At 43.6% G+C, this 25649-nt stretch overlaps 1 protein-coding gene across 5 annotated transcripts in view; it reads left to right on the top strand.

Moving 5' to 3' along the window:
• The window catches only part of ANKRD11 (ankyrin repeat domain containing 11), a 168118-nt gene that overhangs the window by 25855 nt on the left and 116614 nt on the right, over positions 1-25649 (top strand). For 3 of the 5 annotated variants that reach the window (XM_067302349.1, XM_067302347.1, XM_067302351.1), the window contains exon 2: positions 1037-1116. The exons of 1 other annotated variant lie outside the window; for it this stretch is intronic. Coding sequence is in view for 1 of the 4 variants with exons in the window: in XM_067302351.1 (XP_067158452.1) it covers positions 1108-1116 (9 nt within the window). In the remaining 3 variants the exon portion in view is untranslated. Of the gene's footprint in view, positions 1-920; positions 956-1036; positions 1117-25649 lie in introns of those variants that run through there. One more of the 5 variants, XM_067302348.1, reaches the window with a different exon arrangement.

The raw sequence follows: 25649 nt of genomic DNA on the forward strand, positions 1-25649 counted from the left end.
TGAATAACGAGAGCGACTTCTTGCACAGTTCTCCCTTGGAGCAGACTGGTTTTCTCTGTTGGCTTGGGGAGAAATTTATTTCTAAGCAAATGCTCTTGCCACACTTGCAGACGGAGCTCGATGACTCATTAGATAGGCAGGTTTAGCCGTGCTGCTCGTAGGCGCTGGGCCGGTCTGATCTGCGCAGGCTGACGTGACCGTCACCTGAGACGCCGGGGAACGCAGCGCAGTTGAGCTTTCATCTGTCGTGAGAAGTGGTGAAGCGCTCGGCTACTGTTTTTTGGAGTCAGAAGTTTGTGCCAACCGTTTTATGTACCAGCTGAGTCACACAGTTAATGAGTGTAATTCCCCTTTCCCTTCGGTGCGCGCGAGCTCGCGCCAGTTCTCACCCAGCGTCTGAAAAGTCAGTTTCAGAATTTGTCACTGGAAAAATATCCTTAAAAAGGTGCAGCAAGAGAGCTGGTTTAAAACAAAATAGCAAAAAATGGGGCTTTGATTAACTGCCATTCAGAGCAAGAAACCAAAGGTATGCTCTAAAAAAAAGAAAAAAGAAAAAAGCTTGTCATGGATAATTCTGTAAGCGAACGACGTTAGAGAAAGTGAGCTGGCAGCGTCGTGCACGTCGCAGCGCTCTGCAGGCAGCTCCGGGGTCCTGTCGCATAGTCTAGCAGTTCCCTCCCTGGCGTTTCCCGTGCTTCTCAGAGCAAGGCTGGGGGGAGATGATGGGCAGACCTTTTTTTTTTAAATAAATAAAATGACTGTAAAACCACACAGTTGCAGAAACCTTGAGACAAGTAAAATTCATCTATTGTCAAAAAGTTAATTTCAGTTGTAGAAATCGGTTTATATTGTGTTAAGCTTTCCACAAATTCATTCTTTTTTTTTTCCTGTTTGTACAGACCCATTATCAGATTACTTTTGGATTAGGCAAGGATTTGTATTTAGTAGCCTTCAGGTACTCAAATATAGTATGCTTGTCTTGAATAAAATTAAATTGTATTTTAACTTTCTAATGAATTAATTTCTGTTCTTTCAGAATACACAGCGTTTTTGGGACGCGCCTTTGTTGGATTTTAATATATGTCCTGCTAACAACAGCTTTCAACTATGGAATCGGTAAATATTTACCTTACTTCTGTCCAAGTCTCTCTTTTATTACCTAACAAATGCTTGTGTCCATGTTGATGTGTGTTAATATTTTCCTGATATTTACTGGGGCTAAGCATTGTAAGCATTGTAAGCTTCTGTGGAATAACTGAAATGTACTGAACCAAGATTATCTTAGGAAATGCCTTTAGTTCTAAGAAACCCGTTTATTTTTTTATTATTTCAAATGTGGCAAGTTTTTCCCCTGATTTCAGGGAAAGCAAAAGTTAACGTTCCTGTGGAGGTTATTCCAGAGCCGGTTTGTTCAGCAGACTTCACAGCTTGCTGTGAAGGATAATGAAGTATCCTTCTACCTCTAGTGTAGCATGGTCCTCTTCCTTTCTCTTCACTTCCAGAATTTCTAAAAAAAAAGAGTCTATTAAAGAAGTGTAAGTTTAACAATGTTTTGTGTCCTTATGATTAGTATAACTGAAACCAATGGCATCTAAGATTCATTTTGGGCAGGAAAACTCTAAATGTGTTGATACTATGATTTCCATGCAGTGTTAGAACTCAGCTTTTTGGTAACATTAGCAGAGGTAGAAATGGCTAGGTGTAGAACTGTAGTTTACTAATAGGGTATCCTAGAACGAAATTTAGAAAAAATGAGATTTTGCCTAAGTATTTTGAGGGAGCATGAGAGGTTGGTGCTGTCCCCTGAAAAGTAAAATGTTGTATCTGTAACCAGTAGGGAAGAGTTGTTCTTGCTGTTATTCTCCAGTGCTGGCAGTTGTGTGTGGTGGGAACCAAGTAAGAGGTGTTACTCGCTGCTGTCTGAGGGTTCAGCCTTACAGTATCTATCCTGGCAGTATTATGGAGGGGCAGGTCAGTGGTGCAGGGTTGAAGGTCATCCTCTGCATGTCCAAAAACGCAACGAAGAAGGCTTTTCAGCAGGTAACCTACGGTGCATTGCTTCTGCCGTGGGGCTTTGAGTACTTGGTGGACCTCTTGGTTCATGCTGCAGTGAAATTATTTGTGATCAAGTTGTCATTATGATGCTAAAGGCTTTTATTAAAGGAGAGTTACTCCATGTAGAAAAATACAGGTCAGCTATATCAGGTGGCTTTGCGAGCTTGTAGGTTTCTTTTGTGCTGGGTTTTGAGGGGAAAAAAAATCATTGTACTTCGTTTGTCCGTATTAATTCCAAGGTATTCAGATGGAGACAAGAGGTTATTTCAGTTTCCCTTAGTGAATATTAATAGCAGTAGAAGCCTTTCACAGGGAAACAAAACAGGCCAGGCATCAGTAACTCTCCCCTGCTGCAGCTTAGTAATTAAAGTGTATCGAGTGTGAGACCTTTTGCTGTAGTATGCAGTAACTCTTTCTTTAATGGGTGTTCTGCAGTTCCCTGAAAAACTGAGTTGAATCTCAACATCAATTATAAAACATATTGTTTACTACATAATGTATTTCATTGTTACAAAAACCTTTCATTCTCAGTTTTGAAAGAAACAGTATTTTGCATTTTTGTATGCAAACCATACTTTTTTTTAAAAAAAGATAATAATTGCAATAGCTTTCACTTAAATGAAAATTTACTGAACATTCAAACGTATTTGCGTGGTATACTTGGCCAGTGGGCAAAATGTGCTTGCTTTCTAACCAGTTATAAAGCATTATGGTAGACTGCATCTGTCCAGGGCCTTTTGTGTACATCACCTGCTTTTGGCCACTAGTATCTCCTAGATGTATTACTGGGAGCTCAAATTTATGAACTGCATAGTACAGTAGCTGCCCTTTGGAAAAATATGCCACATATATTTCTTTCACCATCTTTAACCCTTTTCTCATCAGATGTTTTGTATTTTGTTTATTTAAAGCCATGCTATGTTAATTATGGGCCCAGCTGAAGCAATGGATGGAGCAACTTGACAGATGAAGTTGTATGATATTGCGAAACTGCCCCGCTGTATAGAATTAAATAGTTATTATGAAGTCAGATGTTTTCCTGGCTTTTGAAACAAAAAAATGAAGAATAATTTTACTTTGTGGGTTTTCTGAGCCCTGGGAGTTTATAGTCAAGTGACCTTTTCCAGTAACACAAGTTTTTATCTGTAGCTGTGCAAAGACAGCCTATTGTATTCCTTAAAATGCTTATTCGTCTACAGTCTAATAGCTCCATTCCTGGGCCGCTGCAATATGGAGGCATTGGAGTGAGGAGAGAAAATCAGAATACTCTAAGTGTTGGCTGAAAAATTTGCCCAAATCTGGCATATTCTGAAATTCTCTGTAGACAAAGTGAATTCTCAGGCATAGTGCTGGGGAGGAGGCTGTGGTGTACACGGTCGTTGCAGTTTATCATGCAGGTAGCGGCCAGTGCACTGATAGGCAGTATACGCCATCCTCGGAGTAGACCAAGGATTGACAAAATTAATATCTGGCTGAAGCTTGAACAAAAGCCATTCATCCTAAAAAGCAGTTGTTCTACAGGCAGGTTGTCTTTGTTGTTAACTCCTTCCGCTGCGTGTTAGTAAAACCCTGGAGTGCCCTTGTGCTTGCGTGCCAAAACAGCAAAGTGACGATATGCTGCCTTCTCTCCTTTCTGAAAAGATTGTGTTGTATCGTGAAAGCCACTGAGAAAGGGATTGCTTTTGCTGCAAACTTGTGGATGAAAATGCACTGGTGCCCAGAGCTGGTTTCTGTCCCCCTCCCCACTTAAAGCAAGGCGTCCTTACCAGTACGCAGTCTGCTGTAAAGGACGTTGCATGGCTTCTCCACTGAAAGCAGTTCAGGAGTCTGGTCTTCAGGACCAGGCTTGTCTTTGCAGTAACATACTGCTGTGCTGGCACCATGCTGCTGCTGCTGCTCCACCTTGATGGCTTTGCTAGTGGAAATAAAGCCTGGATGCTGGGAAGGAACTCAAAGGGCGTCCCACTACGCTGCTCCCTTCGGTTACAAGCCTGATGCAAGGTGTTTCTGTTCCCTGTGAGGTGGTTTGTTCCCATCGCTTATGCTGATGCTGCCTTTTGTGATGATGTGCTGTTAACTGGATGACCAAGATACTTTGCATTTAAATAAGAGTATTTAGAAGTTTGAGGATTGTTTGTGTAATGATCTGCTGACCCAGTAGTTGCATGATACAGCTGGAGGAGCAACAAACTGTGATATGTTGTGGGGAGGGAGCAGATGGAAAACGTAGGCCTGTTCCGCTGCAGGAAGAAAAGCATTACGAAAGCCTAAGGTTTCTCCGTATTGGTAGATGGCTCCTTTTTACAAAGTACAGGAATTGCTACAAATCGTGGTACTCAACAAGAGACTTGTCTTAGCCTCCCATGGCAGTAACAGTGGAGGCCCTGTCGAAATGGGTGGAAAAAGGGGATTCTGATGGGTTGCCCAAGTTGCTGGCTTCCTATAGCTTGAATGTATGTAATCCTGCATCACTCATACCACAGTGAGTGGAGCAGATAGTTTCCTGCTAAACTCTTTTGAATAGATTGCTTGAAACAAGTTAGGTTCATCGTGCTCGATTTCTTTTTGTTTGCAGAAAAACTGCTGCATTACGCGGAGCTAATTCTCCAGGAGTCACCGATTTGAACGGTTTGTAGCACAGAGCTCTAGTGTGCGAGCTGACAGCTGGTATAATTCGCACTTTCCTAACATCTTCATTAGAGAAGCAGAGGGTCAAGGCTTTCTCAGAGCAGCAGAGAGATTGAAATGGCTTTTGATGGTGGTTTTGGCACTGGTATTTTACTGAGTTCATAATGAATATGTAGGTGTAAGATTAAAAGAATGAATAAGGTAGCGCTGCTAAACAGAATTGCTTTTCAGAGCTGGAGTCTTGCCTTGTTCTGACCTCCTGAGAAGGCTGCAATTGTAAAGCTGAGACCCGTAGTGAAAAAGCAATTACAGTACATGTTTCCAGAATTGAATTGTCTTTGGAAAGTCAGATGCTATAATAATGGTGGTATTGTTTAGATGAAATGTGACTTTATTTAACTGTTTAATATTTTTTTTGTTAATTCTTTAAACTTGATCATGTACAATTTTCAGTATTTACTGCTTTTGGGGAAAAAAAACTTAGTGTTTTACAAAGAAAATATCTTTTCGTAGAAGCCTCCTTCTGAGTTTTCAGGTTCTTTTCCACTTGTTTTAGTTCTCATTGCTCCTGAGTTAGGAAGGTTAGAAGATAGCGTATCAGAAGCGTAGTGTGATTTTTCTCTTGTGTCAGTCAGCTGGAGCGGACAGGGAGGCTTCTTGTGTGGTGCTGGACTATAACGCAGAAGTATTTGCTATGGGTTGGGAAGCAGGGCTAGCGATGAGGAGAGGGGGAAACCGGGGGAAGGTGTAATTAGTAGTCTAACATTAAAGGGGAGCTGTTTGGCTTGTGGGTCTGGTTGACTTCTGTGTTCCTCATACTGCTTCAAAAATGGTGGAATCTTTTTCTCTTTTACAAATATCCAGATTTAGAGGATGCCTTACAGCAGCTGTGTAACTTCTTTAGCTGTAGGCTTGTTTCAAAGGAGGCAGAGCCTGGGCTCGCTTGGAGCGTGTGGCTAAGCCCTGAAAAGCCCGCAGTGCGGCTCGGCGGAGAGCAGCCTTTCTTACCCAGTGCCCTGCGCTGGCGTGGCGCTTTCACGAGGTCTTCTGTGCTTGAGTTTGAGGTGGGGATTAACAAGCATCCTTAGATGCTTTTTCATGCCATTTTGTGTTCTGTAGTGGACAGTATTGAAATTGCACAATCTAAGTTTAATTTTTAGAGCCGTTTACCTTATAAATGGAGGTGACCTTATTGTGAGCCTAGATTTCTTTCACGGATAAAAGGGGCATAAGTTTTTGGACACAACACTGCTGAGACCTACCGAAAAGAGCTTTAAAATCCCCCTGCCCACAATGAAAAAAGCTAGATTTTCAGATGTACTCTCAGCATAAGCATTTCTTGATTTGAGTGTTTGAATTGCTGCTTTTACAGTTCCCTGTATTTTATCAAAATTTGTTAAATTGTGACTGTTATTCACATGCCATTTTTGGCAGGTGCCACCTACATGCCCTCAATTTGAACATACCTTTTAAGAGAAGTGTAGGTAGGGGAGCTCCTTTCTTGCATGTCAGATGTTAGAGACTGGAGCACTTACATATATTCATTTTCACTAACCTTTCTATTGCTAATATGTTAACATGGCACGTGTGCACAATACAGCATTTTTAATGAGCATGTTTGAGCTAAGCAGAAACTTCTCTGGAAATTGTGTTGCTTGACTTGTTTCTTTGGGTATAATTCAGATCTGCATACTCCCCATGATAGAGAAGGAAACTCTCATCCAGAACAATTCACAACCATATACAACGCTTTTCCTCCTTCCTCTCGTGGTCTTGTTTAGAACTAGACAAAGCCATTGCATCAGCTGCCTAAAAGAAGGAAAACTTTTTTTTTCCCCCAGTCTGCTTAGTTTTTGAATCATCTTCTTTTCCTAAGGGGCTGCATTCTGACCTCAAAAATCCCCTTAAAAAAAATTATACTTCTGAGTTAGAATTTTGTAGCTTTGTATCAGCTTATATACTCCACACTTACCAATCACTATTGTGTTTGAGAGCAAGTTCAGTAAAGCAAGCTGGTAAAGTAGATGGTGTACAGAATCTTTATTTCCAATAACTGGTGCAGTCTGTTATTTCACTGGGAGAATGAAAATTATACATGCGCGCACACACACATATATATACATGCATATAAATGCTTGAGTGACACATGGATACGCTATTTCAGGGAAAGAATGGGTAGGTTATATGGAGCGTAAGTGGCTAATTAGGGCTTCCATTGTTATGCCACTGTTCTTGGGTGTAACCTTTTCTGAAAGTAAAAGTGCTTTGAGGCACTTTCTGGTATTTAACGTTGGAGTTGGCTTCTACATGCAGAACCTAGTCATTGAAAAAAATGAGAGGCAATAGTTGGAGTAATCTTTTTATTTATTTGTTAGAATTTTGCATGACAGCAAAGCGATATCTTGAAAGGGAATAAAGTTATGGTGTGTGTCCTGAGAAAAAGACACTCTGGACATGAGATGACAGGCTTTGGAGTGGGATAGTAGGATTACACGAAATATGGCTGAAGTTGCTTGTTTTCAGAAGATATCCATCATGCTATGATTAAGTGCAGATGATGCATTTGGCAGCAAGAGGTATACAATCTGTTCCTACCCTAAGGAGCTTACAGACCAAAGGCCTGCTGATAAGACCAGACACACTTATATTTCTTGAATGAATAATGGTTTAGGATGTTCTTGTTAGGATGATCTTTTGCTCTTTTAAATAATTGTGCAGGTAATTGTGAGCCTGGTAGTTTTGACATTCAAATCCGTTAGTTGTTGGAGGGGAGTTCTCTTTGCGTGCGGGGGAACGCATTCCTGTTGCAGGAATGCAGCAGGAGATGCATCAGTTCCTTTGGCATTTTTAGCGGAGCTGCAGGAGTGTAGTTACTGTTGAAAAGCCCATTAGCTGACTTATACCTACCAAGAGCTGCTGTGGGATATTGATAATTAAAACTTAAGTTGATATTCATTGCTGGATAGTACAAAATGGCAGCAAACCAGAAGTGTGAATTCTGTGGAAACCGTGCGTGGAAGATGCTTCAGCTAAACCACTGAAGAGCCTAATAGTATAATAGGTAGCTGCAGCCTATTTCTTTTATTAAAGAAAGGAGGAATAAATAGTTTTCCCCTTTTATTTATTAAATGTTATTTTATTATTATAGTGAGCAAATGCAAAATTGTTGCATATGCTTTACTGATATTCTTTGGAGGCGGGTTTCTGATTGATAAGAGGAAAAGCTTCTGAAAAGCATGACTTAAATGTTGAGTCTGGAGATGGAGACTAGGCTTTACTGTTACTTCTATTCCATAGTTGAAATTGTGACAAAGCTTCAATTTTCAGATCAACTTTTGGACGACATGGGCTGAGCCTTACAGGCTCAGTTTAATTCATCGCTAGTTTAATTAGATGTTTGACAACTCATATATTCTACTAGTTTTTGCAACTCTGCGTGTTACCCTGTTTTAGAGTAGCTCACAGGACTTGCCTAGCTAAATGGCATCAAAGATAATTTCATTGGAATCATATTTAACAAGTTAATGTTTTAATTGCTAATTTGATTCTGAGTTAAGACTAGATGAGCAGAAACTTGCATCTTGCTGTGGACATGCAAGCAAGTAAGGGGACGCAGGCTGCTGAGTATGTTCAGTGGCATAAATTTCTTGAAGTTTTCTCTCTCCCTTTCTGCACAGTGAGTTGGAGGCTCTTGCTTATCTTTGCTTACTTCCCGGGCATTTTGGGGAACTGGCATCCCTGGCTTTTCCATCCTTACTTAACAAGCGGCTTTGTTTTGGTAGACAAATACTGAAAGCTCTACTTTTGATCCAAGCTACGTTGTCCTCGCTGCCGTCTTCGCCGCCGGCCAGGTTCACGTAGGGTGTGGGCAGATGGCTGCAGGCAGCTGCGTGGGAACGTTTTAGGAAGTTACTGCCCTTAGCTGAGGGCAGTAACAAAAATGCAAAAGTGAAGTAAAACAGGTTTCTAAGGCATTGTGGAACTGGCTAAAACTCTGCTGCTTCCCTCTGAGAAAGGCAGTCTTGGCTGTAATGGTTTTAACTCTTGAATTTGCAACAGACTTAGAAGCTCACCTTTGGGGGTGGTAGCTTGTTAAGTTGTCAATACTATTGCCTGTAACCATCTGTTCGTACCGCTAAGCCGCTGCAAAAATCAGTTTTTTTTTTTTTTTTTTGAGGAGCTTGGGTGTAAATCTTCTCCCGTGTTATTTTTATGGGCCCCATCGTTGTAAAAAATATCTCCAGAGTTCTGGAAAGGGAAAACTAAATTCTTTCTTTTGTTTACTTAGTTACTAGATTTAAACTTATTTGGAATTTAGATTCAAGTAGTCACCAGTACTGGAGGTTACTTATATACAGTAGCTATTCCTGACGAAGGCAACGTGTAGGTCTCCCTTATCAAACAAGAGTCTCCTGTGCGACTTCAGCTGCCTGGGTTAACCGCTCCGAGGAATGAAAGGATGGGAGGCATGTGCACGGCTTATTTTGGGAAATCATCGCTGTAAGCGAATGATGTATTTGCCTTTTCAAGTAAAACTTGTGATGGAATCTTTTTTTTTTTTTCTGGTGGCAGTGAAGTGATCCAGGTTGGCTGGCTTTTGTAATTCTGATGCTAAGTAGCTGCTGGTGGGAATACGGTGACGGGGAGGGGTGGTCTCGAGGCGACTCTGGCTGCTGTCCCACGGGCGCCGTGGTGAGGAGGAGAAGGACCTCTGTGGCTGGGCTGCCAGGTCCCTGCCTGCGGCATCCCGGGCTGCTCGGCCTCCGCGTTTCGATTCTAGATATAAATCGCAATCAAAATACTGATGCCGCAGTGCCTAGGGACACGGGGTCCCTGGGCCTGGGGTGGTGTTCAGTGCCTCTACAGTCACTTATAGATTGGGGGGGGCTGGCACTTGTTTTAATCCAGAAAGATTTAGCAGCCTGAGGGCAGGTGCTCTACAGAGTTCTTACTCCCTTCCTTCCTGCATCACTGCAGTTTAGTTTCACCAAAATGGTTATTTTGGTGTTACCTAAAGTACAGAGTATACGTCTGAGGGGCCTGACAAGGCGATGTCTGGTTTTCCCAGCTCTAGACCGCCTGCACGCTCACCAGCGATGCGAAAAGTCAGGTTTTATCTGATCCAATGAGACACGTGTTGGGTTTTGATGGAATTTCAATATGATGCATGTCTGGATTCTTATCTTACAATAATCCACAATGATGTGAAAATACAGTATTACCTTACATTAAAATGCAGGCAGCAGTGACCTGACCAGCTCTGTTCTTGTGGCAGATGCATGCTATTGCCTTTTTTTTATTTGTAAAGTGAAAAAAAAGGTATCCTTGGAAATATCTGGGGGTTGTGCTTGGCTTGTGGAGGCCTGGGGGCCTTGGAAGCAGTGGTAAGGTAAGAGCAGATCCTGTGCCTTGCTGTCGTAAGCGGTTTGTGTGTGTGGACGTGAACAGCCCTGATACAAGGGGGGGAGGCAGCTTCTTCCCCTATTCATAAAGAAATGGGGAAGTTTGTGGATGACTCTGTCACGGATACGATTAACGGTTCCAAGGGTTTGCAGGATAGGAGTGGTCTGGGTACGGCTCTTCTAAGAATCGGCGAGAAATGCCGAGAACAGGGCATCTGTTGTTCCTTAGTGGCTTTAAGTACAATGAAGAAGGAACTCGTATTCCAGTGCAAATTTCTGGTGTACATTTAGAAAGTTTTAATACTTCCAGCATTGCAGACTTCAGAGCTTTTTAGGAAAGTCATCGGTCTAATAGTGCATCTCGCAGGGCGGCTTGTGCTCGATGGGGCAGAGCTCTGTGGGCTGCGTGTTGTTTTGTTTTTTGAAGTTTTGAGTACGTTATCTGTGAATTTTCTTGACTTTGAGTTATAATGTTTAACCTTAATTCTCAGTTTCCTGGAAGTCTTGACACTTTGTTTATTCCTAACGTTGCCAAAAGATAGGATGAAAATGCAAGGGCTGTATGTGCGTGTTTGCGCCTGTGCAGCTCTGACTTCACCTCGATGGCGATTTGCGGCTCGGCCCGTCGGCGCTTGACCCATCAGCCCGCCACCGCGAGCAAGGTAACGCGTGGGGAAAACCTCTGAAAACCTGCAAAGGTGAGAGGAGCCGATCAGTTTGATGGGTGCGTTTAGGTATGGCAGGATGAGTTCTATGGTTTCAGTGATTTTTATCTTCTTACAATTCTTAATCTGTGTAGGCTTCACTATCGTGGTTGAAAGGCCAACGTAGATTAGGCTAGCTCTGGTTATTCTCTGCTAGACCTAGACTTATTGCTGGAGTCTTGTAAGAAATGCACTTTGTTTTTATGTTGCACAGTCAGAAGAAAATTATTTTGTTGTCTTCGGTAGTTTTTGCCTCATTCTTGTAGTCTTGCCAATATCCTGTATTTCTTTTTGCAGGAAGCCTTTCAACATTTTCTTAATTGGAATTAAGTGTTGTAATAGAAATGTACGTTTTTTTGGGAGATAATGTAGGAAATATTTACAGAAATTTATTTTAGGTCAATGAAGAACACTTAGTGGATGGACTTGCTTTGGAACTTTAACTTTTGAGATTTTTAATGAAAGCTTTCCTGCTGTCGGGTAATAATACAGGAATAAACCAACTCTGCTTTTCTTGATTTAATTTGAGAAATTAGCCTCTGAGATTGATAGTAAATCTATTTGATTATTATTTTGTATTAACATAGTGACACTGAGATTTAATGCTATATGAAAGTTCTGTGGAGTCAGAGAATCAAATGACAACAGGTAAATAATTTGACAAAGTAAAATCATAAAGGCAAATATCTTATGAAAGAATCCACATATTTTTTTCTGTCAGCAGCTGGGACTGCGTCTGCACCTAGCAGCTGGCCAGTTCTGAAATGTTTTTTCTCCATTTCTTTAATGATGCTTTTATGACAATCTAAAAGGAAATCTCTGTCTAAAATGAGCTGGTAGCAGGGGGACGGCAGTTCCGCTGTGCTCTGCATTCAGTGAGGTGTTTGAGTACTGTGTAGCTAAATTCTCCTTTTATTTTTCTCCCTGCAGTTTCTTGGTTGCTTAGTGCTATAATGCAAGGAGTGCCTGAAAGTGAATGTCACTTCTTTTGCTTATTCTGGTAAAAGAAGCTACTGGCATACTTGTACGTTTGGTTAAAGGTATGATAACTTTCCTCGTTCCCTTAACCCCATGATCTTGCTGAAGATAGGAAAGCTTTTAAAGTGTATATATAGCACTGTGTGTACATATATACACACACACACAGTTGCATATATTTATCTTATATCTCTCTATATATGCTTTTATATCTATATATATCTCTTTAAATGTCTCCTATTTCAAAGGCTTCTGCACTTGAAGTGTGGATTTGCTGTAGCAAAATATCTCTTATTGGGGCTCATTCCCATATTCCAAAAGAAATGTGGGATGTGGACCGAAAGAGAAGTTTTTGTCTGAGTACTGTGTGGTGCTTTGTATCTGCCTGGATGAGAAGAATGTGGATTGACAGTCTCTCTTCCCACAGTAGTCTTTAGAGCTGCTTAATCTATTTTTCATACTTGCAAAACAGCACCAAGCTTTGAGACACTCCTGTGTAAGCTTAGGCGATGATGAGCAAGAGGATTAATTAGATCTTCAAGACAGATAACTAGAGCAATGAGTTGTGCATAATAGTAGCCTGGAATTCCAGTGACGTGTCTGAAAAGCCCCGTGTAGCACGCAGGCCTTGGCTGAAGCGTAGCTATTTCTCAACGTTGCATGCCCAAATGCCTCTGGGCACCGTAACAAAATTCAGTAAGCAAATTGTGTGAACAAAAAGCTCAACTTTGATGGTTTTGCGCACACCAAAATAGTTGTCAGTGAAGCGATTAACTGCTGGTTTGATCACCTATTTGGTGGTGTCTTCCTGGCAGAGCAGGCTTACGTTCTGAAACGCTGATGCCTCCGCCACGCTGTGTGAGCATGGGCTTATGCAGTGGCTTATTCTTTTGTAATGCTAAACTAACAAAAATAAATATTCAGATTCAAATTAGATTGCAGGTATTAGGATTTATTTTTTGTGTCACACAAATTGTACTTTTTTGAGTAGTGGCACAGGCCAGTCTGCTTTGCTTTTTCTTTTTTCTTTTTCTCCCCAAAAATATTACCCTGCCAGTAATATTTCTACCCCAGAGAAACTGATAGCTTTAAGCTTAGGTGTCACCAAAATGAATGTTTTTAGCGAAACTTCAGTTTAAAAACAAAACGCCGATCTTGCCCATGCAGAGCTTTCCACTGCTCGCAGCAACAGATTCTGTGTCTGTACTGAAGTTGCAGTGGCTCAGGAAAAGGAAGAAAACACCAAACTTTATTTTCTTCTGTATTGTCCTCGTTAAATTTCATTGGATCAACTCTGGAGTGCAAGTAAGGAGGATGACTGTGTTCTGGAGAAAGTAGCAGTAACGTTTGTTGTTGTTAAAACCATAACTGTTCATGGCTTTAACATTTGAAGGTGAAAATTGGTGAAGTCTGTCAGATACCTTAGAGAAATTCTAGTTAGTATTTGCAATTTTCCAGTTCCTTTTCTGCCATGATTTTTGTACCTTGTCTCTTGATACAGACCTAGATTAGTATGTAATTTAAGCCTGTATTGCTGATGATGATGGCAAAAAGCCGTGCTCTGTAGCTCAGGAGGAAGTTCGGTCATGATTCAAGACGTGGGCCTGGAGAGGCTGTGACTAAAAGGTGCTGAAAGAGCCCTGTATTCTGCAGTTTTGCAAAGCTGGAATTTTGTTTTTCCCCGTTGAAGATCCTGGGGATTCCTAGGAAGGAGGTTGATCCTGGTTTTGGATTTTGGTTTGAATTTGGATTTTGGTTTGATTCCTACTGGGTAGTAGGAATTTAAAACTTCACCTTCCTGCTTTAGCCTGGTTATGAAACCCGTCTGTAAATGCCTGAATCTGTGGACTCAAAGCCATTTTAGTGTTTGAATTCTGGAGTAGCGTATGCTTTAATGCAGAGCCACCTTGGGCTTAGACGTTAAAGGATGGTGATAAATCTGATAAACTTGGTAGAATATCTATTCCAGTGTGCTGTAAACCTTATTTATTACTCTGGAATTAATTGATGACTTCTGTGACTTTTTTTTTTCCCTTCTCAGTCATACTTTCACAAGGTATAATTAAAAAAAAAAAAAGTTTTACTTTTCGTTAAACTCTGCTGTTATTGAACTATGTGTGGTTTGGACTCCAGCCCTCCAGAATGTTGGCAGAAGTTCCTGTCTGGAAAGAAACGGTAATTCTTTTGGGGCTGAAAAATGGGGAAGGAAAGGTCTCTGTGTAGCAGAGATGATTTAAACCAGAATAAGTCGATACGCTAATACATGTGTATAAATTTCAACATACACTAAGTTTTTGTGTGTTTTATGTAGAAAAGTTCCTATTTTTTATTGTTCATGTCATTAGCTTTCCTTATTTTTTAGCTTATTGTAGTCAATTCCATCTTTACTCTTTTTACATGATGCTTAATGCGCTAGCTGGAACTGCAGTAATTGAAATGGCTGAAATTTAAATACTGCATTTGAATAGCTAAAATGATACACAGGTGAGCTTAAACTACCTTTTTAATGTTACCTTTAACAATTTATCTGAAAGTCATCCGAGTGCAGACCAGGAGGCTGCCACCTATCCCCTTGGAGCTGCTTGCGCCCTTTCTTGGGGTTATAATCTTCAGCGAGGACTCCTTGTTCCAGGCTAGTCCCAGGTGAAGCCTTTGCCGCGGAAGCCTCAGTTAGAGGCGGCGGAGAGAGCCGAAGTCCAGCCCGACTGGTTCAGCCGTGGCGTGCGTGGTAGGCGAGGGGCGGCTGCTCTCGCCGTGTTGCTGTGTGCTTAAATGCAGCAACCTTATCAGCTGCCGATGGCCGAGCTTTGAACAGTTGCCATGCTCGCTGTATTTTTGGTCCGAGGGCGTCAGTACATACCTCTTTAACTTCATGTTCGTTTACAGAAATAATTGAGCAGCCTGGCGTATTACGATATTTATCCTGCCTAGCTTAGAGCCATAATACCTGCCAGTGCAGGCCAAACTCCGCGTTCAGTGGGATATTCTGTTTTGTTTGCTGACTAGCGAGTGTTTGTAATCTATTAGTGCCAGCCTGCAAAATGCCATTAAGGTGCAAAAAACGTTGTGTAACAACACAAGATGTTCTGTGATACTGTTTTAGGTGGTTTTGCATGTACTTCTGTTTGGTTTTGAAAACAAGCATGTTTATGGAAATATTTTTATATGCATACGAGCTGAAAGGGGAAATGTCCATTTTTTTTTTTAAGAGAATTATATCTGATCTTTTTTTTTTTTTTCCTGGGCGTTTTAAGAATACCTTTGTAACGGCAGCATTAATGCTTTTGTACTGGCAAGGTTATTGCCTTGGCAGTACTAGAGTTGAGAGTGGATTCTTAAACCTTTCAGATTGGGCTTTCCCTCCTTTTATGGAGCGTGCTCAAGCCAAAGCCATAACTGTTGCCTCTGTCGTCATCTTTAGGCATGGAGCAGTGCAGGAACCATGCTGCTGTTGAGCTGGCCGCCAGGGAGGAGCGGACTTCGAGGGGAGACGAGGCTGGGCGTCCTTCAGAGCGCTGTGATGTGCCCTCATCCTCTCTCGAAGTTTCCCCGAGGGTTGTGTTTGCCCTCTGTGCGCGTCCTGCAGTGCCGGTCCGGGGGTTAGGTAGGAGCAGTCCGGGGCAGGATCCTCCTGTCCCACGGCCTGGGTGTTTCCCGACAGAAATAAGGACAACAGCTTTCCCTGCTACTAGTCCAAAAAGAATTTAGTTCCTGTGGAAATTTCTATTCAAATACAGAAGCAAGCTTAGAATTACTCTTAGTCTAACAATGTTAACGTCTGTGTGGTTTATTTTTATTCTTAAAGCAGAGCAGCTTTGTTTTGCTGTGCCGGTGATGTAACTGTTCTGGCCGGAGCGCTGGCTGCGTCGCTGGGTACGTACGGTGCTTGCGGCCAAGCCGGCGTGCCTGGCGGCTTTCCGCCTCCTGGAAGCGGCGGGGCGGCGAGCTCGGCTCCGGTGGGCTCCGGCGCGGGCAGCGGGGCAGGGTGCCTTTCCCAGGTGCCTGCGTGGGGAGCTTGGCTTGGTTTTGCAGGAAAAGGGTCTTAGCTGCAATTGCTTTTTAACTGTACACTTGAGAGGACTTATGCCCTTCAAAGAAAGCAGCTGTAAAACTGACGTGAAGCATGATACGAGTGGACTTCTGTGTCCTGCTGAACTCCGAGGGGAAAACTCGGTGCCCGATTTCACTGTACGGACATAACGCAAGCTCTGCTTCAGAGCTGCTTGAACAACGCTGTCTGACGGGTGTCAGAGCTACGTGGGCTTGTGTTTAGTACTCCCCTTTATACCGTTGTGGTTTTTAGATGGCTGATGAAGCAATGAAGTATTGAAGTACTTGAAAACCGAGTGTGTCTGGAAGTGGCTAGTGGTCATTCTGGCAAATATTTAAGACCAAAGCTGCCGTTGTTTTCCTCTTAGTTAAACAACAGTCGAGTTCATGCTGTGGCATTTTTCTTCTCAACTGCAGGATAATGTTAGCTTTCATATCTCCCCTGGGCCCACACCCGGATCTGTCGTGGGCCAGCACACAGATACGTTCTTTGAGGTCCTGTATTCCAGTGAGATTGAATACTCAGTGCACCACATCAGCTGAACATCTGAAACTGCTAAATCCTCTGCAGCCCTTCTGGATCCAGGTGCCATGCAATTACTAGGTTAAAGGCATCACGAGCTGCTGCTTCTGGGCCCTTTCTGTTGAATTCTGTGCGCTTTGATTCACTACAGCTGGTGAAACAGTTAGACTTGGTTCAGGCATGTGCGTGGAAGGGAGCTCATTTCATGCTTGGAATTGTAATTATGTTCTTTTCTTTCAAGCTGCCAGCAGTAAAAGATGTCTTCCAGTGTGTATTATCTAAATAAGCTGTAGTGTTTAAATGTTTTCTTATTTCATTTTAAGAATGTGGCAAAAGAAATCGTGCTTACTCTTACACTTTTTGTTCTGGGGCAATTAATTCCCCGTAGCTCTCTTCTGTGATTCAAGCATACTTGTTTGCTGCATGAGGCAGCTATGTTAGGCTGCTTTTAAATAGATGTGCAAAGGAGACTGTTCTGTAAATATAATGGATATTGCCCTGACTTGCCCAACTGGCATCGATATCTTCTTGCTTCTTGTGCACTTGGACTGCGATAGGTGTCTAGTGTCTAAAATCTATTCCATCTCAGTAATCTTTTATGCTCTTAATATTAGCAGCTTACTTTTAGTGATTTTTTTATCTCAGTGTTTAATATATGTGAGCAAGAGACGGAGTACAGTGAAAATGTTAATTTTCTATTAAATTAGCTGTTTCTGCCCCAAAGTTTTCCATGATGAACTGATGCTTTTCAGTGTACCAATAAATAGCAGGCATTTCAATTATGCTCCAAGTTTACTTTAGGACATCTGCAGCCTTCAGATGTGGGATTTCAGGAGTGTAGGTTTCTATATCTCACTTTTGATACTATCAGCTAGATTTTGACGGGGGGGATAGGAGAACCCCAACAACAAGGTTGGCCATAGCTCATGCTTGTGGATATATGCGCAACTCGGATCTGAATACCCTTCTAGTTAGCAGCTATCGCCTTTTTCCTCTCCCTCCTAAGCTTGCGTCTTAGTACACAATTGTGTATTGTCAACTCTGTAGGTTGGTTCCTCTTCCCTTGTCCTTGGGGTAAGTCCTCTTCCTTGAGAGCTCGTCTTCCTCCGTTCGGTAGGTGGCCTGGTCCCTGGGGAGACGTGGTATTTCAAAGTCAGAATCGGAATCCACAAAAGCCAGCTCTGCTCCTCTTCCCTGATGGATGAGAGTCTGGTTGACTGCAAGGAACAAAGCAAGTTCTCGCGTGGCTGGCGCTAACCTTCAGGACAGTTCTTCAGCAGTGTGTTTGAGGACTAATGTAAGGCGCTACACTGGCTCACGTACGTAGGGGATGTGCTTCTCCGCACGTCATCCTCGCATACCTCTTCTCCTCAAACATAGCGTTCTTCTGGTTTGCTTTCTGTCTGTGTTCTCTGTGTATGCTGTGACCTAGGCACGTTTCTTTAGAGCCGAAGTTATGCGCTATGGTCTTGGGCTTTTGATTTCCTTACAAAGATAAACATGGTTTTTATATGCAGCTGCTGCAGCTTTTCTCTGACTTGGGGTGCTTGGAGTCAGCACTCTGATCTGCTTTCCCTCGTCTCTGGAGTCTGTCTGCTCATCTTGTGGTCTCGAGATGAGAGTGCCTGATAGTCATTCCCATGTCTTTGTGATTGACTGGAAGTCGCAGTGGATAAATCTTTCATGACTGGAAACCACTTAAGCCACAAGGTGGCTAATGATCACTGGTTATTAGTGGAGAGGGTTCTACCAAACAATCGGAGAAAATTGAGTGGCATGGCATATAATTTATGACTTCATCTCAGCACTGTAGGGGAAGTCGGTGAGAATCGAAACAGTGAAAGAATTATATTTGACAGATATTTTAAAGAATGACTACAGCTAGTGTCATTTATTGCTGGAATGTGTGGACGGATCCTAAGTCAAAGCCCTCTTAGGGGCAGTGCCAAAAGCAAGTATGAAAGAGTGTGCAAGAAAATGAGAGCACAGTATGTGGCCAAGTCTTGAGAATTTTATCACAGTGGGCAAAAAATATTACAAGTTTTTTGGGCATCTTCCTCTGATGATAAAGTTTACAGATTCTACTCAGTGTTTTTTGAAATCCCTGCCTGAAGGGGATTTGTTGAAGCTTGTAGATTGAGCAGTGCCTCTGTTGCGTTAAAGGCATTATCAACATGTAGAGAATAGCATTTAGAGAAACCTCTGGAGCATGCTTTTTAGAATGAATTTTGTTGTGTTAAATGGTTGGTTGCAAAAAATGGCCCGTAGAATTATCTCTAGGTTTATCTTCCTTTTTGCCTAGCAGTGATACATTGCATAGGGAAGGTCTGTTACCCCTTGGAATGTATATTAAAAATACCTGGGCAAAAGTCCGGTTGCTCTTCAGCACAGTTGTACCTCCACGTGCATGTAACAGAGATAACCAAAGTTAACTCTAAAGGAGGAAAAAAATCTAGAAAAACATTTTTTCTTCAGATGTTTTGTAGTAGTCATGCCTCTGAAAGTACTAATCTCCTGTCACAACTTGGAATTCAGTCTGGTTCCCAGCAGGGCTTTTTCAATTGATCCCTGTCAGGAGAATTTTGCTTCCTCTTACATTACTTTCTGATCCCCACCATGGCCCAACATTGTTTAAGGGTTTGTATTTAGTTTAAAGTGTATCATAGTCCTTCATATGCAACTTCCAGTTAACCTGAACAGTTTAAGCACACCTTAAAGTGTTCAGGGAGCACTTGTGTGCACCACACACCTCTGCTTTCAGCTGTCCCCCCAAAGCTTTATGCAGTGGGCTGTGTCAAAGCTCTATTCCCTCCTGGGCCTAGAGAAATTTGGTTTTGGGCGCAGTAATTCCTTAGCATGAATAGCTCGCTTTGAGAGGAAAGTGGCAGATGTTCTCACTTCAGTCTATGAATGACAGCTACTCAATCAAACATGTGTCTTTTTGCTAGAATTGTCCCCAAACATTAACATGCTTGAAAACCCATCTTAATGCGTTGCAGCCAGCCAAGCTAATGCACGGTGCGCTTGCTGGAAACGGTGGCGGCTGACGTTAGCATTGCCGTTCGGTGAAAGGAGCCGGTGGCCCAGGGCGGCTGCGTTGCAGGAGAGGAACGAAGCTGCCGCGCTGTCACCGTCCTTTGCACTTTGAGCACCTGAACGGTATTAGCTGGGCGGATCAGTCCGTTTTCGTGTGAAGCAGCTTGTTCTTGGCATTGCAGCTGACCCGTATGGATGCCTCGGTGTTAGTGCTGAGAGCAGCAGTGCTGCAGTCTCCGCTCGGGAGGCTTGTTTGGGCTCGATAGAGTTCCCCAGTGTACGGGAGCAATTGCTCTCGTGTTGGTCAGTATTCCCATTTCCTTGTCTTTTTAAGCAGTTTGTCTTGTGTGGAAAAACCTTTCTTAATGGATTGAACTAGGAGAATGCAGGCCTGTCTTTGAAATTTGTTGAGGTCAGGTATCTCGTTCTTTTCTGTCAGATCTTCCAGAATGAAAATTTTTGCTTTTTGCATTCACTGCTTTACAGAGAAGGCGCTTTCTTGTGTGGCTACTTTGCCTCTTTGTGGTAAGCTTTAACTGCTATTATATATTGCCTCATACTGTATTTGAACAGCTGTAGAAAATCGATCAGTAGCGAGTGCACAGGAACACTCTTTTTTAAGGTAGATCTTTTTTTCTCGGTTCAGTTTCAACTGCTTGTGTTGGGCTTCAGGAGGAAGGGAGAGAGCAATGCTTGTGAATGGGCTGTGTAAAACCACAATAACTTTGAGAAAAGGAAGAACCCCAAACTTCAAACCTCTTAAATTGCAGTATTTGTACTATTCCTTACCTTGTAAACCAACACGTTTGCCCATTTTGTGACTCCAAGGATACGAACACCGACCGTCCTTAGGGCCTGGGCTAGGGCTCTGGTATTGCGTGTGTGCAAATGCGTCCCGGTGTGGACCCAGGCAGTCTAAGGTAAATGAGTCTGCTGGTCTATTTATTTTCCGGGTTTGGTAACCTAAATTCTTAGGAACTAAAATTTTCTGCCAAGTCTCTCCTAGAGACCCAACTGAAAAAAAGAAACCATTAATGTAATAAAACTGTTTTGCTTACCTCTTTTTTTGTTTTAGATTTATAAAACAATTCAAAACAAAGTTTTCAAAAGTAGCCTTATTTATTTTAAACTTTCCAGGCTTAGTCAACAAAGGATGTGACCTGTTTTGCATGATTTGCACTTGATTTTTTTCCATTATAATGGAAGTGAAAGTAATACAGAAGTTGTTAAAGGAGATGCTCACGCTCACCTGTGGTGTTCATTGCTTTTGGCCTGGAATGCTGTACTGCGCGCTCAGCCAGCTTGGGTTGTGGGCTGGACCTTGCATCTAAAATACTAAACTTCAGTCTTTTCTTCGCACCTATTTACTTCTTGTCTTTAGAAAAGTGATCCTGACACTGTGCAGCACTCCTGCCATGCTACCTGGGTGCAGATTCTGCATGGATTTAGAAAAAGCCTTCAGTGGTGTTGAAGAGAAGCCTTGAGAAATGGAGTTGGCAGTCGTTTTCTGTAGAGGAGGGGAGTGTGTAAACTTAGTCTAAAGATAATTTATGGTTTCTAAAGCTGCTGCTGAGTAAAACTTTCCAAGGCTGGCTTGTGACCTAGCTATCATCAGTGCTAAAACTGAGAACAGTCATTTTAAAGTAGCATTTTCAGTTGTGTTGGGGGGAAGGAGGGAAATAGGCTACCTTACTTTTTAAATGTTTAATCTGCTATAGTTCTTGCAGTGCATGTACAACTTCTTCCCTTCAGACGTGGATTGCAGTGTGGCTTGTTCTTTATCTGGACCTAGACTGGCTTAAACTTGGCTTATCACTTAATTTATCTTGCACTGTTACTGGATTCATTTTAATAGAAAACCTGATGTCAGGAGTATAATAAAACTATTCTCAGCTGTCTTTCTGCATAAATAAAACCAGACCTAACTCCCTTCCCCACTGCTGTTGCTGCAGGGGCATGACAGCCCCGGGAGAGAGGACTTTGGGTCGCGTCACGTTGAGTTGTTGGCAAGGACACCTGTGCGTTCGCAAAAGCTTGCTGAGCGAGATGTTGGATAGCAGAGGAAGACTTCTCCTTGTTTTTGCGAATTAGCAAATGAAACCCTAAGTAGTTGCTAAGCTCGGTTTCCTCCTGTTGGATTAAGAGGAGCGGTGTGCTCTGAAGCCTTCTCTAGCTTCCGCGGCCTGAGCGTGCTCAAAGGCCCTTCTCTGCCCCGCGGGCTGCGCTTGCATCTTTCGGATGCATTTGGCTCCCTGGCAAATGGTTTTTGTAATGCTTTAGAAACTGTTTGGCTTTAGCAAACGGGTTGTGTGCCCTGCCTTGTATTTTGGATCCTCTTTCTGAGTTTTTTTAGGGCTGCTAAAAGCAAAAAAAAAAAAAAAAAAAAAAAAAACCCTCCCAAGAAAACAAGAACCTGTCTTTAGTTACTGCCTTAGGCCTGCTGCCGTATCAGCGTGCGGGTGACCAGCCGTGCTGGAGCTCGCTGGCAGGCTAGATAGTGGCACTTTGGAGTTTCAGTTTATGAAATGATTGATAGAATGGGTTAATGAAAGTTTGCTTTTATTTGAACACAGATAATCAAGAAGGGCTTACCAGCCATTCCCTGTTACTGGTTAACTGAATTTCTTTTTGTGAAGGCCAAGTTTCTATCAATTGCTAACCAGCAGTACTCACTGGAGCAGTTGTTCTGATACTGCCGCCCTTCCCCTCCCAAGCTGGAGACAATTAGTTTTTCATCTTTTCAGGAAACTAATATGGCAATTCCAACTTCCCACAGAACTTTTTTTTTGAAGAAATACAGTGTTCGTGCTAACTGTATTCCAGTTTTCTGTACTAGAATATAGTTTGTTTCCATTCTTCATGGCTTTATCCATTTAGTTTTGCTTCTGACGGAGAGGTTTGCAGTAACAGGAGAATCGTAGGCCATGGCAAAGGTTTTGTATTTCAATTCGGTAAAGAAGCGGTGATCATATAAACAAGTTTTGGTAGCGCTTGGAAAACACAAATATAGCGGTGTTAATTTACATTTGTTACTAAGATAGCTGAGGCTCGGAAGGGTGAAATGAGCTGAGCAGACCTACGGTTAGAGGGGATCGTTTCCTAGGAAGGACGCATTCAAATGCAGTCGTGCCGCGGGCGGGATTGCCCCGGACGCGCGGGTGGGCTGCGGGGAAGCCCGCTGCGCCAGCGGCCCGGCCGCGGCAGAGCGGGACCCTCGGGAGCGGGGCAGAGCCCGCCGCCACCCCTGGCGGGAGAGGTGGGGAGCAGATGCTTTTCTCACAAGCGCTGGGTCGCCCGAGTCCTCCTGCTCTTCTGCTTGGATCCGGGAATGGAGCGGTGCCTGAAGCCGGGCGACCCACAGCGCGTGGGGTCCTGCGGAGCGGTGGCGGGGGCCGGGGAGGAGGATGAAGAGGGAAGATGAAAAATTCCACTTTAGAAATAAGTCTGAGATAGGAGTTTATCTGAAAAACTGCATAGAGCGTAAGAACATAGTCTTTATAATTCTGGATTAGTTTTCTTCATTAAAATACTTGTTTGCAAGTAATTTTCAGGTTGAAGAGTCAGAGTTTAGGTATCTGTTAAGACTGTGGGGATTTTCCCCTGAACCAGTAGGCAAACTTGCCCCCAAGGGAGCTAATACACACCTGAGGTATCGCAATTTCTTGTAGCGCGTTTCCTTCCTGGCAGTAACTGAATACACCCCTGCTTATTTAATTAACGTAGTCACCATAGTACCTTCTGTGGATCTGGAGGCAATGAAGCCTTTTCAGGGGACTTGTGTTTTCAGGTATGGCGGGTCTTGCTAAGCTTTTTACTCCTGTTTTCTTCAGCTAATTGGTGCAGGAAGGGCCTGCTGGGTGGTGGGGGCTCTTCTCCCTCCCGGCTGCGCGGCCGGCGATGGGCGAAGCACGCTCGCTTTCCAAAAGCAGCCTCCCGTCTCGGCTTACGTTTTGTTCCCAGTCTGTGTTTTATTGTTTTTTTAAATAGTGTTTCACTGCTTTTGAGCATAACCACATTATAAAATGTTTCATCTCAAGTAACGTGTCTGAACTCTGGTGAAGGTGACCCTTTTGGTACACGCAGCAGCCAGGTTTCTGGCTCAGGGACCCCGCTGGTCGTTTCTCCGTCCCTTGCTATTTCCTGCCCCCTCTCCCGACTTTCTTCCATCCCCCCTTTTGTAGGGCATGAAGTGACAAGTCATTCACGCTCTTTGCTGTATGCTGTGATTTCTTGCGTTTTGGGGAGAGCACTTCAGTCTTTACTGTTCCCCAAGGTAATGATGTATAGTTATTAAAAATGAAGCAAAACATTGACTTACTGCATTTTAGACTTGGCCTACCGGCTCGTCTTTGCAATAAGTTTTAACAAATCATTTACTGTCAGTTACTGTCTCTAGCTCTGGCGTCTCAAGGGTGCGATGGTTGCGGTGGAGCGGATGGGAGCTGCGTAGAGGTGCCTTGTAAGATCTGGCCCCCGCTGTTCATAGCGGGTTGTTACGATTGCCACCCTGTTTTACAGCTCTCGGTAACATCACGCCTGAGTAAACGCATGATCTCAGCGCACGAGTGTCTCATTACGCAGGAATACATACAAACGTTTGCGGTGGACTGGGCTGGAGGTTGTAAATACACGGAGACTTCTGGATGGGAGGGAGCAAGAAGTTGGAGAAATGGCTTTGCTGCAGGGAATGTGCGTCTGGACGAGTATTCCTTACAGTTCAGTCTGCAGCGGTAAGGGTTAGCTTGCTTTTTAGTGCAAACGTAATCCTAGGTCTATAAAAGCAAGCCTCCTTGCAGTACCTCTCCCTCCCTCTTTCCAAAGCCCCCGTGTGCTTGGCCGGGCCGGAGCAGCACGTGTGCGGCGGGCGAGGAGCTGGGACGCGCTGAGCGGCCGCCGTGGAGGAGAGGGGGCGGCCGTGCCCCCCTCCCTCGGGGGTCCCGTCTCTGCCGCTGGCTGCGGAAGCCCCTTCCTCTCGCCCGGGCCCGGTGCGGGTGGGGTGGGCGCAGTGCAGCTGTGCCTCCCTTCCTCGGGAAACCAGGCTAAAAATACTCATGAGCTACTGTGGCATATGTTGCACGAGGTCCGTCCTAAACCTGCGTTCAGCTTGTCCCTGGAGTTGCATACATCTTTAGATTAAAGTTTTGGGTCAAAGCTGCGCACTTGCTGGTGGTTTCTATTTCTCTACTTTCCTTTTGCTGTAAATGTACTGTTTGCAAGTCTGCTTCTACAAAACAAACCAAAAAAAAACAATCCTTGCTCCAAATTTTAATTTTCTTCCTGGTGATATGAGAGCCTCCAAATCAATTGGAGCTTTCTATAGAGAAAGTAAAGCTGCAATTGGAGTCAGAAGAATGGATGTAGGGGCCATTAAGAGCTCACGTTTTCAATGAAAAATGTGCACTTCTCTCATGGCTTGCTGGCAGTGGAATACTCTGAGCATCATAAATAGAAAATTACTTGTGGTCGCGGAAGGTTAGCATTAAGTTGGACTGTGCCATGGTCTGGTTACACCGTGTGCCTCTGCTGTGTCGCTGCTGTTCAATTTTCACCTGTCCGTGTTGTAGAAGCGAAGCTGCACTTCGGGGTTAAATACACTAGTACTTGCATTTTCCTCTAGTGCATTTTATTTCTCTGTGTTTTGGTGAACTGAGGTGGTCCCCATCGGCGGGAGGAGGAGGAGGACGGGGAGCGCGCGGAGGGCTGGGCAGCGGCTCGAGGGGAGCGCGGCGGCGGCGGCCCTCGCCGGGCTGCTCCCCCCCAGCGCACGCAGGTGCTTGCCGTGAAAGAAAGGATTTCGTGTCTGTCGAGTATCTGGCAATCGCATTTACATATACTTATATTCTTAAGGTATTCCATTTTAATAAAATCAGGCTTTTAGCCCCTGCGTTTCTGGCACGCTGCCGTGGCGTCCCTCGGACGGGCAGGGGTTTCGTGTGCCTCTGCGAAGGCAGGCGCGGGCTCCCCGGCCCTCCCAGGATTTTGTCCTTTCCAGTGTGGCATAACCTAGGCTGGGCCCTGGGTAAGAGTCCAGCTCTTCAGGTACAGGCCTGTCTTTTTAAAAAAAAACAAAAAAAACAAAACAAAAAAACAAAAAAAAAAAAACAGAAAAAAACAAAAACAAAACAAAACAAAACAAAAAACAAAACAAACAAACAAAAAACCCCCAAACGAACACCCCCCTCCTCGCCTTCTGTGTGTAAGAAGCAGCGGTCGTAGAGGGCCCACCCTGGGCTGCCACCATCCGGTGCCCCCCCCCGCTGCCCGGCGTGGTCC

The sequence above is a fragment of the Apteryx mantelli genome, chromosome 10, assembly GCF_036417845.1.
Source record: "Apteryx mantelli isolate bAptMan1 chromosome 10, bAptMan1.hap1, whole genome shotgun sequence".
Lineage (NCBI taxonomy): Eukaryota > Metazoa > Chordata > Aves > Apterygiformes > Apterygidae > Apteryx > Apteryx mantelli.